The sequence below is a fragment of the Peromyscus californicus genome, unplaced genomic scaffold (assembly GCF_007827085.1).
Source record: "Peromyscus californicus insignis strain IS unplaced genomic scaffold, ASM782708v3 Scaffold_18__1_contigs__length_77618521, whole genome shotgun sequence".
NCBI lineage: Eukaryota > Metazoa > Chordata > Mammalia > Rodentia > Cricetidae > Peromyscus > Peromyscus californicus.
Window position 1 is genome coordinate 58,655,864 of NW_026294480.1, and position 13,847 is coordinate 58,669,710.

At 41.3% G+C, this 13,847-nt stretch overlaps 1 protein-coding gene across 1 annotated transcript in view; it reads right to left on the reverse strand.

The window, feature by feature from the left end:
• The window catches only part of Wdr41 (WD repeat domain 41), a 49,426-nt gene that overhangs the window by 20,370 nt on the left and 15,209 nt on the right, over positions 1-13,847 (reverse strand). Inside the window, exons 3-5 of the mRNA XM_052743545.1 lie at positions 8,244-8,292; positions 6,070-6,199; positions 3,367-3,428 (exon numbers count right to left, since the gene is read on the reverse strand). Coding sequence (XP_052599505.1) covers positions 3,367-3,428; positions 6,070-6,199; positions 8,244-8,292 — 241 coding nt within the window. The remainder of the gene's footprint in view (positions 1-3,366; positions 3,429-6,069; positions 6,200-8,243; positions 8,293-13,847) is intronic.

Below are 13,847 nucleotides of genomic sequence, written 5' to 3' on the forward strand. Positions count from 1 at the left end.
GACAGTCTCACTATGCTGCCCAGGCTGATCTTGAAATCATGAGTTCAAATGATCCTACCTCAGCCTTCCACAGCAGGAAGTCCAGATATGAACACTACACCTGGCTCGCCTCAGTTATTAAAGACTAGTCTTTCTTCCATTGAAAGGTGTTAGCTCCCTTGTAAACAAACTGTCTACATGTGTGAGGTTTTATTTTTGGACCCTCAATCCTATTCCATTGATCTGTATTTCTACATCATTATGCCAGTATCACACTGTCTTGATACTACATCTTTAAGGAAGTTTTAGAATTAGGCATTTTCTCACATCTTTATGCTTTCTCTCCAGAATTGTTTTGGCTATTCTGGATCCTTTATACTTCCATATCAGGTTTCAAGTTAGTTTGCAAGCCAGATTTAATTTTATGATAGAGATTGTATTCCATCTGTAGATCATTTAAATCTTAATATTAGTGTTTAAATCTTAATATTAATCTAACCCATTAACATATGATAGTTTTCCAGTTAACAATGTTTTCTAGATTACTTGTATGAGTATTTTGCCTGTATGTATGTAAGCACATCATGTGCATGATTTACCCACAGGAGCCTCAGATCCCCTGGAACTGGAGTTAAAGATGTCTGTGAGCCACCGTGTGGGTGCTGGGTATTGAACCTGGGTCCTCTGCAAGACCAACAAGTGTTCTTAACTGCTGAGCCATTTCTTCCAGCTTCAAGGTTTTCAATTTATTTATATATTCTTAAATTTCACCGAACAATGTTTTAAAGATTTTAATTTATAAACTACCTACTTTTAAAAACTAAGTATTCTATTTTTTTTTATTTTTGGATGTTACTGTGAATGGAGTTTTCTCAATTTGATTTTAGAGAATTACAACTTTTTTTGTACTGTCCGCCATGTGCCCTGAAACCTTGCTAGGTTAATTTATTAGCCTTTACAGTTTTGTGTGGGTTTATGATTTTCTACATATAAGGTCTTGTCACGTATAAATCCAGAAAGCTTTAGTTCTTCTTTTCCATAAAAGAGTCATAAAACAACCATTTGTTTCTTTTTTATTCTCTAATTTTGCTGTCCAGATCCTTCAGTGCAAGCTAAACAGATGTGTGCTGAGAGCAGATATTCCTATTTCATTCCTGACTTTACGGAGGAAAGTATTCAGTATTCATTTATTAGATTTTCATAAATGACCTTTGTGGGTCATGTGTGGGTATAAATTATCTTCATGGTGAGACTACACCAGAGTTGGTTAAATGCTTTCTCTGCCTCTACTGAAATGATCGTGTGGTTACTGTCCTGTACTCTTACCGGTCACTGACTGACTTTCAGATATTCAGCTAAAGTCATATTCCTGGGATAAATCTCCCTGGGTTGTGCTGCACCCTCTCTATATGTTGCTAGTTTTAGTCTGTTAATACTTTATTGACGATAACACACTGTTTTACATACTTAACATGTTATCACTACATTTTCCAAAGTCTTTTTAGAGTCTCCTAAAATACACTTAATGTGTACACACACCATACTTTAACTGTTTCTCTTTATAAGACACTAGAACACTTCCATCACCCGTTTACATAAACTAATTTGCAGCACACATTTCTGTTCATACACCTCCACCTAAATTTCTCATTGCTTCCTTTATTGCGTGGGGGGGGCATCCTTGAATTAGAGACCCTGACTTGATGTACATACTCACTGTTCAGAGCAGTGATTCTCAACCTTCCTAACGCTATGACCCTTTCATACTGTTCCTTATGTTGTGGTGACCCCCAACTATAAAATTATTTCATTGCTACATAATTTTGCTGTTATGAATCATAATGAAAATATCTATATACAGGGTATCTGATATGTGACCCCCTCGGGGGTCATGACCCACAGGTTGAGAACTGCTGTATTAGAGTCTTCATAACACCACACTGCCTTCCAAGAAAAGCATATCTATTTATCTCCAAACAAGTAGGGGAAAAAAAAGAAGCCAATTTTACTACAACTCCTTGCTAACTCTAGTTGTCATCTAAAAAGTTTATTAGGTCAAAAAAAAAGCCAGAGTTATATTGTAGATCTGAGTTGCTCTGAGAAGTCACCTAAGAGGAACTGAAGCATGAACTACTGTGAGCAGATTTGATTTGTAGACTGTTTTACGTGAAACAAGCAAAACCCTCTTTTGAAAGTACTTTGGCCGCACAGGCATAAGATCCGCTTACCAGTGCGGCAAAGACCCCCAGATGGATCCCCTGACACATCATCTTACTCTTCTCGGTTCCTTCAACTAACTCAAGGAGCTTCACTGGAGAACTAATGATTTTAGCTCTTCAGATAGTAGGAAATGTTTTTACAGGAATGCAAAAGTAGCACTTTTTTCATATCACATAAAATACAGGGAATACTTCGGCGACTTCTTCAGATGCCCCACTGCTGGATTAGTAGGAACACAGCACACGGCACTATCTTCCACGGGAACCTCAGCACACTGGCATCACGACAGCACAGTGCTGCTGTGTTTCTAGGAAATAATGAATGAGCCTGACTACTGGCACTCAGAAGAAAAAAAAAAAGTGGGGGGAGGGGACAATGGCTGTCAGAAGGGCAGCTGTCCCCAGAGCTGTGCCTTTCCCAAACTGGCTAGCAGTGGACAGTGCTAACTTCCCCAGAACAAACGCCGTTTCTCCTGTAGGAGTCACAAGGAAACAAGACTTGGCCGCATCTGTTTCTCTCGCATGTGGCAGCATTCCTGCCATTAAAGCCCCAATTAATATTTGTTTATTAAAAATGAAATGACATCAACACATTAGAGCTTTCGGTTTTGGAAATAAGAAACCAACGTGTCCTCATGGCTCTAGAGAAGGCAGCAGTCAAGGGACAAATGCCTCCCTATCTCTCAAAGCATTAAAAACAGAACAGTTCCTGCTACAGTTCTGCAAATGCTGCCTCCTTCTAGGAGGGCCTGTTATAAGCCCGCCAGGCCCCGCCCTCTATAAACCCACCAGGCCCCGCCCTCTATAAACCCACCAGGCCCCGCCCTCTATAAGCCCGCCAGGCCCCGCCCTCTATAAGCACACCAGGCCCCGCCCTCTATAAGCACACCAGGCCCCGCCCACTGTATACCCACCAAGCCCCGCCTCTGTATACCCACCAAGCCCCGCCTTCTTGCTTGTCTTCCCCTGCTCTCATTTCCAGCTGAAACATTCTCACACTTAAATACATATGATCCCTAAAATCTTGTCTTAAAATCGAATGGCTGTGTGTGTGTGTGTGAAAGCAACAACGTGTAAAACCTAAAGAACTAATTTCATCCCATTTATTAACCATTTTGAAGACAACAAAAATACTATCATAAAAACCCAAATCTGCTTCAGACTTTACCTTTACTGTAGACTGCAAACAGGAGACTCTCTGGATTTGTCTGCCGGTGTCGCAGTCCCAAACTTACGCCGATGTTAAGAAATAATTTCCAAGTAGAATTTTAAAAGTTTAATTATGAGATAACATTTCTAATTAACAATTAAATCACAAGTATAAACAGTCAGCAAACCTTTAAATACAATCTAAGCTATTTGGTGTTCATATTGCCATGAATCTATAGGGCAGGTAGGTCATCACCTAGGAGCAGGTTGAGCTACCGTTAGACTGTGAGGCCATTTAAGGACACACCAGAGTGAGTGCTCTGAAGCACTAATCTTCATGGGCATCACACACTACACCTGCTTAAAGTGTACTCTTGAAAACAGTTTACCATAATGTAGAAAACACGTGCATAATGCTTTATACAAAAACTTCCACATCTCCCAACAGTTTCTGAAAGTCACTACAGTGTACATGCATGGTTTACTACTGTTATTAACAGTAACTGTGTGTTAGTTACTCTGACTGTGTATGCACTGAGAATAACTACAAGACCTCTAGTCACATGGTGAAGGTTTAGTTTGACTTAAAGAACATGATGATCTTTATAAACTTTTAACACTATTTCCTATGGCGTTTCATTCCATATCATATAAATATATCATATACTTGTAAATGTAAATAATATAAATGCATGGCAAATACATTTTATATCATGTATAATGTACATTTTAAATTAAAATTTTAAAGTTAATTTTATAATCTAGTTAATATTATATCTGATTATTTTTTTTTAATTCTACTTCACACTTCAAATGCAGTTCATTATAAAAAGGAAGATGCCTATATATTCATATGCTTGTGTCACACTCAACAAACTACTCAGTCATAAGAAAGCTCTCTCCCTAACTAGATGATATGGCGATATTTTGTTTGTGCTCTAACAAACAAAGCTTGCCTGGAGATCAGAGTGTGAAGCTAGCCACTAGAGGCCAAGCAGTGGTGGCGCGCACCTTTAAACCCAGCACTTGGGAGGGGGAAACGGGACGTGATATGGCTGGGCAGAGATAGGAAGTGATAAGGTGGGGTGGAGACAGGAGCTTGGCCCTTTCAGTCTGAGGATTCCTAGAGGGAAGAAGTCTTTCTAGTGGCTGGCTGCTCTGCTTCTCTGATCTTTCAAGCTTCCACCCTGATATCTGACTCCGGGTTTTTATTATTAAGACCAATTAGAATTCAAGCTACAGAATGGTGTTTTCTAGCTTTAAGTTTCTCAGTTCTAATACCCTCACAGTCTCTCCACAGACTTCACTGTTGAAAACCTTAATGCTCAAAACTAAGAAACGTGGACTCTTAAGACCATTACTTGACAAACAAACAAACAACCTACCACCGACATTTAATTAAGAGAGTTAATTAACAGTGAAGGTCCAAGGAGAGTAAATTTAGAATCCATCTAAAATGAACGTCAAAGTTCTCTGGGATTCTTTTAAATAGGAGTGACTCAGTGACAGGAATGGCTGTGTGTGATGTCACAGCTCACAGGCAAGTGTCCCAGCATCTTACCCCTGAACTGTGACAGCAACTTTAATAAATGTCTCTAATACTAGCACAACGTCTTAGGAATGGCCTAAAAAGCTGCTGTATTTTAAATTCTACTTCTGCAGAAATTATAACAAAGAGAAAAAGACAAGGGCTTGAATCCAGAAGATAATGTTTTCCTCAAAAGAGCAGCAGTGATGGTCTAGCCTGGCCTAAGCGTCTGGCTGCATCCCGCATGAGCACACAGAGGTTATCCCACTTAACTGTTTTCTTGACATTTTCTCACCTATGGACAATTTATCTAGAAACTGTTTCAGCTGTTGAGCTCACTCAAAGTGGGACACCAAGTCCCATGTCCTGGTTCTAGAGAGGCCTAGGAAACCACGTCCCCTCTGCGCTCACTTCTAAACAGAGATTTCAAATAGGCCTAGACTGGTCCTTGCCAATCCGACGCTTTAAAGGGAGTAATAGAAACTGCAGTCACCACACACTATTTTATCAGGAGCAGGTCTGCCACAGCTTCAGAACCCTGACAGCAAGCCGGCTGCTGGCCACTCGGCCTTACCTGCCATGTGCCTTGGGTGAGTTGCTTACCATCTCTGTCTCTACCTTCTCACTTGTGAGAATGACAAAAACCCCTACTTCATAGGGCCACTTTAAAGATTAAATAAGTCAACGTGTAAGACACAATAATCTGGAGCAAACAAGAGCACTTCACAGAACATCAGCATTTCTGTCGTACTGTAAATTCTAACTGGAAAGTACAGGGAAGCAAAAGTAACTTCACTTCAAAAACTGTTTTGAAATGCCAAGATTTAACTACCGTGCAGACAGACCCAAACAGGTTCTCACGTTGAGGGCCATACATAAGGAGGAAATGAATTCTTTCCCAGCCCAAATCATCCTAATTTCCCTAAACTGAGGTAACATTTTAAGCCCACAACCTCCATCCCTTCATTTTGCACAACGCGATGTAGCAGACTCCAGAATTGTAATTTTACACTCTGCAAAGAACTGCCTCAGTCGTGGGTCTTTAGAATTACAAGCCCTGACCTGCTACTTCCTCACCTAACACTTCAGGGAGCATCTCGTAAAGACCTGAAGAAAATCATTCTGCCATCAGAATGCACAGACACACGCAGGCACTGGGTCCCTGGCCACCGCACTCTAGGGGTAAGGATATACAGACGGTCCTGTCAGCGGAGGCCGTCAAGATGAGCTGACTGCCCTCTTCACAGGAGTCTAGAGGGGGAAACGCAATGATGGCCGTTAGCTTCTGGGTGTGTCCTCTGAGTTCCAGGAGCTTCTCTCCTGTCTGCAATACAAGTAAGAATGTTAACAAACTTACCCTTTCCAATGTGAAGGGTCTTAAATAACAATAAGAATAGCTATGTAGAAAATAAACATACATGCCATTTAAAATTATGTGTTTGGAATTTAAAAAAATTAAACAAATATAATCTAAACAAGTATCAAAAAGCAGCTGTGAATATTTTTGACTATTTTCTAGTTAGTATGCTAACTTAGCATATTTTCATGGTCGGTTTAAAGAAATAATCTTTCCTATGGTTTTTAGGAACTGTGTAAGTTCTGTAGCAACAGCAGCAATTTACTCTGTAGAGTGAAAACAGGGAGTCCTTGGGATGCGTGTGCATATGTCCAACCTCTTTACAGCTTTAAGCGCAGAAGAAAAAAAGGCACAGTGGTCTCCAGCATATGTTACCCAGCACCATTCCCAACCACTCAATGTCTTCTTCCAAGGCCTCCCTCTGACTTCCCAAGTGGAAACATACGACATATATAAACTTCGGATCTCCCCAAGGCTTCAGGGTTTCATGACTGTATTTACAATACAGCTGGTCTTCTGCATTCATCATTTTTAGAAGCATAGATTCAACTTATTTTACTTTTTGTTTGCTCAGAAACAGTAATATAGGCCAGGCTTGCCTCAAATGTATCATGAAGCTAAGGCTAGCCTGGACCTCCTGGTCCTCCTGGCTACACCTCTAGTATTACAGGCATGTGCCACTGTGACTGGCCTGATCCAAACAATCTTAGCTAAAATTACAGTGGTTTTTTTTTTTAATGTGTGTGAGGTTGAGTGACGGTATGTATCTGTAATCCCAGACTTCAATATACTGAAGCAGGCAGACATAAGTTCAAGGCCAGTCTGGGCCAGACCATGTCTCAGCCAATCAATCAAAATAGAATAAACTGTTTGTACTGAACATGAAAAGACTTTCCTGGTCATTATTCCCTACAGCATGTGCATCGTGTTAGGAGGCATGATACATGTTCCACAGATAACTTAAGAATGTGGAAGCGTGAGTGTAGAGTATCTGAGAAAATGTCAAGGGGGCACTTGAACACTGAGCGTGGGATGAAGGAGGACGGGAGCCACCAGGCGGACACCGTGATGTTAAAGGATGCCTCCATCTAAGCAAGACTACAGCGAAATGAGGGCTGGCAGGGAGAGCAGATAACCAGAAAAAAGGTGCAACCTGCAAAGACAGAACACAGGGAGAGGCCCCGGGAAATCTGGGCAGTCCTTAAGTACACTTGAAAAACAGACTTCCCATTACACAGATTAAAGTCAATTGTGAGAATTTTTACTATGCTATCATACAAAGTTCAATGAAGAATTGTTTCCTCTTACAAAAAATAGCAATTCATTTTTGATGTCACTGCATAGCTGAATGCCTAAAGTCTGTTCTGTGAGATCAAAACTCTCAGAGACTGGAGAGATGGCTCCGTGGTTAAGAGCACTTGCTGCTCTTACAGAGGACCCATATCAGAGACTCACTATTCTTATAACTCCAGCTCCTGGGGTTCAGACCTCTTTTGGCCTCTGCAGGCACCCTCCGCCATACACACACACACACACACACACACACACACACACACAGTTAAAATAAATATGGTTTTAAAGATTAATACTTTTTCACAAAATAGCATTTGTTTGTCAGGGTGGAAAAATCTTACAGAAACCTTTCTCTCTTAATATGAAATACTAGCCCCTGTTGCAAACTGTAAAAAGCCAGACATGGCTGTGTGTGTCTGTGACAAAGAATACATTCAATGTCCCCCTCTGGCCTCTGTATACACACACACACACACACACACACACACACACACACACACACACACACACACACACACACAAACCAGCACTTAAATTTCTCTCTTTATTATGAAATACTAGTCTCTGTTGCAAACAAGTCTCTCTAACTCACCTTTCTCAAGTACTAACCAATCTCAAATGATGATAATATGCCAACATACCCTATACAGTATTAGTGAATAAGTATTCAACCATACTGTCATGTATTCATTACAGTCCACATTTAATTGGTACTTACCTGGACATTCCACACAACTATAATTCCATCATCACCAGCAGATGCAAATCTGAGAAAAGAGGCCAAGAAGAAAACTCATTAGTGATATGTAAGTGATGAGACTTGTTTAATGTAATATCATTTTAATAAAATTATGTTTGGGAAATGGGTATTAATATCTGGTATTTTGTTATAGGAATGTATCAAGGCTATTAGCAATATAGTAACTATAATACATAGATTAAATATTAACAAGACTTTTTAGTATCTTTGTTCATATTAATATATTTGTGTTGGCCTCAATATGCTGATCAAATATTAACATGTTGATATTATATTTATATTACTATTAATAGTGGCTAACAATTAATTGAATTATTCCCTCTGTGTCAGGCTTTGTGATAACATTTTTTTAAGACTAGCATACAATGTATTAAATCTCATTATGGCACTTTCCAACAAAGTTTGGTTTTGTTGACTCTTCCCCACTCCAACAGCCTACTTTCTGCTTTCTCGTCACATGCTCTTCTGCCCCGTCCCCCCCCTCCCCTGCCCCCGCTGCTCTCCATACTCCTTTCTAGCTTCATAGTCTACACTAAAGCTCATACCCACTCGGATGACCAGACGGGACATTTGGGTATGTTCTTCATCACAGGCGCACACAGCCAAGTCTGGCTTTTTACACAAGTGTAGGAGATTTGAACCCAAATCCTAATGCGGGTAGGCAAGTAATCTTGAAGTCATCTCCCAGCCCCCGAAAGCAGTTTTAATTTGTATTCCCTTGATGGCTAAGGGTATGGAATGCCGATTTCCTTTTTTTTAGTTCTACGTGTATATTTGTTACATGTGTGCGCACACATGCGTGTAGCAGCCAAAGGCTGGCGTCAGATGCCTTCCTGTACTACTCTCTGCCTTATCTTTTGAAATAAGGTGTCTCAAAAAGTGCAGAGCTCAGCCGGGCGGTGGTGGTGCACGCCTTTAATCCCAGCACTCGGGAGGCAGAGCCAGGCGGATCTCTGTGAGTTCGAGGCCAGCCTGGTCTCCAAAGCGAGTTCCAGGAAAGGCGCAAAGTACACAGAGAAACCCTGTCTTGAAAAACCAAAAAAAAAAAAAAAAAAAAAAAGTGCAGAGCTCATCACCTGGCTGGCCTAGCGGGCTGCAAGCCTTGAGGATCTGCCTCCACCTTCCTCCTGCCAGGGGTAAAGATGCACTTGACCCTCTAGACTTTTGTGTGGGTGCTGAGGATCTGAACTGTGGTCTTCAGACTTCTGCGACAGGCACTTTATCAACTGAACGTCTTCCCAGCCCCTGGAACACTTACAGATACTCATTGGCCACTTGGGTTTCATGCTTGAGAATTATCTATTTCATTAGCCCGTTCAGCAGTTTGGGGGACTGATTGCAGCTCTCTCTAGATCCTAGGTATTAACACCTGTCTGAAGCCTTTCTGGCAAAGACTTTTCCTCAATTCTTCAGCCATCTGTTCACTTTGCTAATAGTATCCTCTGCTGTGAGAACTTTTTAATTTCATGGATTCCCACCTGTTAATTTTCTGGACTATTCCTTGTGCTATTGGGAGTCATATTCACCAAGTTCTAACCCACCTGTATCTTGAAGTGTGTTCCATTTTCCTATAGCAATTTTAGTATTTCAGATTTTAAATTAAGGTCCTTGATATGTTTTTTTTTAAATATTTCATTGTGCAGAGTGAGAGATATGGACCTGATTCTGTCTTTCCACAGGCTGGTATCCAGGTGTGTTAGAACAACCTGTTGAATAGGCTGTCCCTTACCCTCTGCATACACTTTGACATTTTTGCCAAGCATTAGGTGGCTATGGCTGCATGAGTTTATTTTTTGGTTCTTTACTCTGTCTCGCTGGCTGACAGGTCTGGTTGTATGTTACTACAATGGCTGTCTGTGCCGACCACAGCTCTGTCATATATATAATTTGAGGTCAGGAATTGTGATATATTAAGAACCATGAAATATTTTTAGTGATACTTTCACTTACACTAACAAACATTACATTCTGCAAACTAATTTAACAAATGTTTATATCTTGTAAATTCCATGCCAGGTATTAAGGGTCCACAGATAAAGCACGGACAGGATTACAAAGAAGAACCTGTTAGAATGTAAAAATAAGGAGGATACGGAGAAGATGTTTAGTCTCCCACTGGTTAACACTGTGACATAAAGCAGTCCAGGACAGCACGCTGAAGAGCTGGCTCCATTGACAGGGATGACGTCCAGGGATGGAGCTAAATTCTATTATTTCCTCTGTAAAGACATTTCAACTCCGTTTTGAAAGGCAAGACCTCTCCCTTGCTCATCTTGATTTCTTGGTCTTCTTAAAATATAAACTGGGTGAGGTTTGTAGTTTCTTGGTGGTTGTTTTCAGTGAAGATATTTCAAATGCACAGAGGTAAGAAAAGTGTGTCTGGGGCCAGGAAAAGGAAGCTGCAATGACCATTGCTAGAGCCCAGCTCTTCTCCACCCTCATTCCCTCTACGTTATGTAGAATAAAACATCCCATATGTAAACCTATCAAGAAAACAGTATTATTCATCATAATGACTATATTATAATCAAAGTGAGCACTCTTTTCAAGCAGGCACCCAACACAGTGCTGTACAGCAATCAAACTCCACGTTGTCAACTTGTTATTAATAACAACACAGCAGTTATTAGTAATAATGGAAGCACAGCAGTCTGTAAATGAACGCTAATGATTCAGAATTATACCTAAGTTGTCTTCATACTATTATTCCCATCTAGTTGAATTCAGGCTTTTTTAATAAGAGAAAAAAAAAGCCAGCTATGAACTGCATATAACTGCTCATAGTTAACAACCATTCCCATAAATGGAGGTCCACCAATAGCTATGTCATTTGGACAATCTGAGGTTCTTCCCTCCAAGATCAGTAATGGACTCCATAAAACAAGCTCTCCGAGGTCTTGAGTCAAGTCAACAGTGTTGGTGGGAAGCATCACTAGGAGAGAAGAATGAGGAATGAATGGAGACGACTCTGTCCTACAGGAGGGTCTCTCTAGTGGACGTTACCCTACATGACAGCACAGATTCTCACTTCCTCCCCTAACACCTTCCTTAACGCTCCACCCGCCCGAGCTCATGCTCAGCCTCAGTCTCCTGTAGCCTTCACAGGCTCAGGGGATCCCACATTCAGTTCTCACTTCAAAACCCTCATCAGATCTTCCACAGTTACAGGTAAGAGATCAGATACAGTCAGGCAGATGCTAAGCAGGTTTTCTTGTATTTATTTGAATTTTTTTTTCATTTTACATACCAACCACAGTCCCCCTTCCCTCCCTTCCTCCTGCTCACCCCCTACTTTCCCCCCACCCCACCCCTCATCCATTCCTCAGAAAGGGTAAGGCCTCCCATGAGGAGTCTGGCATATCAAGTTGAGGCAGGACCAAGCCCCTGCCCCCTGTATTGAATCTGAGCAAGGCATCCCTCCATAGGGAATGGGCTCCAAAAAGCCAGTTCATGTACTAGGGATAAATCCTGGTCCCACTGCCAGGGGCCCCACAAACTGCCCAAGCCACACGAGGGGATGGTCGAGTTGGGGGAGGGACAGAGAAGGAACCATTATGGAGTTAGGGAGAAACTTGGTGCTAGGGAAATTCCCAGAATTCCACAAGGATGACCCCGGCTAAGACTCCAAGTAAGAGTGGAGAGGGTGTCTGAGCTGGCCTTCTCCTGTAATAAGATTAGGTGACCACCCTAATTGTCATCATAGAACCTTCATCCCCAGTACCTGACGGAAGCAGATGCAGAGATCCACAGCTAAGCACTGGGCCGAGCTCCTGGAGTCCAGTCACAGAGAGGGAGGAGGGACTACATGAGTAAGGGGGGGGTCAAGATCATGATGGGGAACCCACAGAGGCAGCTGACCCGAGCTAGTGGGAGCTCACTGACTCTGGACTGACAGCCGGGAACCTGCATGGGACCAAACTAGGCCCTCTGAATGTGGGTGACAGTTGTGTGGCTAAGTAGTTTTTAGTGAAACACTACACATTTTTAATGGAAAGACTATTAAGATGCCTTAGCTAACTAGTTAGAAGCACACAACAGTTCATGGCAAATGCATATACACCGTTTATGTTCGTCGTCGTTTCAAAACGTGAGAGATTTTCAAATTCTGGTGAATAAAAAGAAAATGGCTGTCCTAAGCCCATGTATACACCAGCAGAAGTAACTGATTAAAAAATAGCCCATTAAGTTATGAAAGCAATGTCCGGGAGGGGCGGGGATTGGGGGGGAGAACACCAGTAGAGTTGGAAGGGAGGGACTAAGGGACAAAAATCATCAAAAACATGTTGTATACATGTATACAGCTCTCAAAGAACAAAATTGAAAAAAAAATTTTAAACTTCATTTTTCTTTGCTTAATGACCTGCTCTCCAAATCCAAATACTCAACACTACCTTGAGTACCAACAGTATTGCTGGAAGTAAATCTTGAGCAGCTTGGTTTGGGGGCCCATTGATTTCTTTGTATTATAGAGTGGGAACAGCGAGGGCTGGGCTCAAGGTCTTAAGTTTCCTTTGGTATAAAACATCAATTTCTATTGATTCCGCAAACCCTTATAATTGCTTTTCACCCATTCAGAAAGGTTACAGGTTTAAACTACTTTTTTTTTTTTCTACACCCGATTTTTAACTTCTCATTATTGGTTTATCATGTTTGAATCTCACAAAGAGAAATGAGTTCTTCATGAGAGTTGAGCCCAAACTGTTGAGGGCTTAGATATGAGACAGCGAGCACCTCGCTGCCAACTGGGATTTAATCAGTAGCAAACCAAGTTAATTCTAAACAATGCTCAATGCTAATGCATGAAAGCACAGCCAATTTTTATTGCTCAAAGGTCAATTACCCACTTTGTAGATTAGTCAGCCTTTCAGCTTTCTTATATATAGTCTATGGCTGACTTATTTATTGGCCATTTCTGTATTTACTGGTACTGCTCCAAAGTGGAAACAATGCTCTGAAAAGCAAACCAATTACTTTGCTACACACTGGCATCTCTCATAAGATAACTAACAAAAGGCTAGGAAGTCATCTGTGGGCTAGAATTATCTATTTAACTCTAAAGATCACTAAAGATTAGTCATATTACAGCAGCTTATCCAAAACTAAATCCCAGTTGGAACTGTTTGGTGGAACTGTTTGGAAGGATTAAAAGGTATAGCCTTGTTGGAGTAGGTGTGTTTCTGGGGGTGGAGATTTCGAAAGTCCACACCATTCCCAGTTAGCTCTCTCCACCTCCAGCTTGTGGATCCAGGTGTAAGCTCTTAGCTACTGTTCTAGCTCCATGTCTACCTGCCTGCCATGGTCCCTGACATGACGGTCACGGACTCTAACCCTCGGAAGCTGTAATCCCCCAATAAACTCTTTCTTCCATAAGCTGCCTTTATCATGGTGTCTGATCACAGTAACTATGACAAGTACTGTATCTATGAATCTTTATCATGCAGCACTTCCTAGTCTGATGAATCGCTGTGGGTTTAAACTGTTAGAGATGTGCTTGCTACATGTTTTCATTGGTAATTAATACATCCAGAATGCAGAAACTCATTAACGTACACATGACTTGAA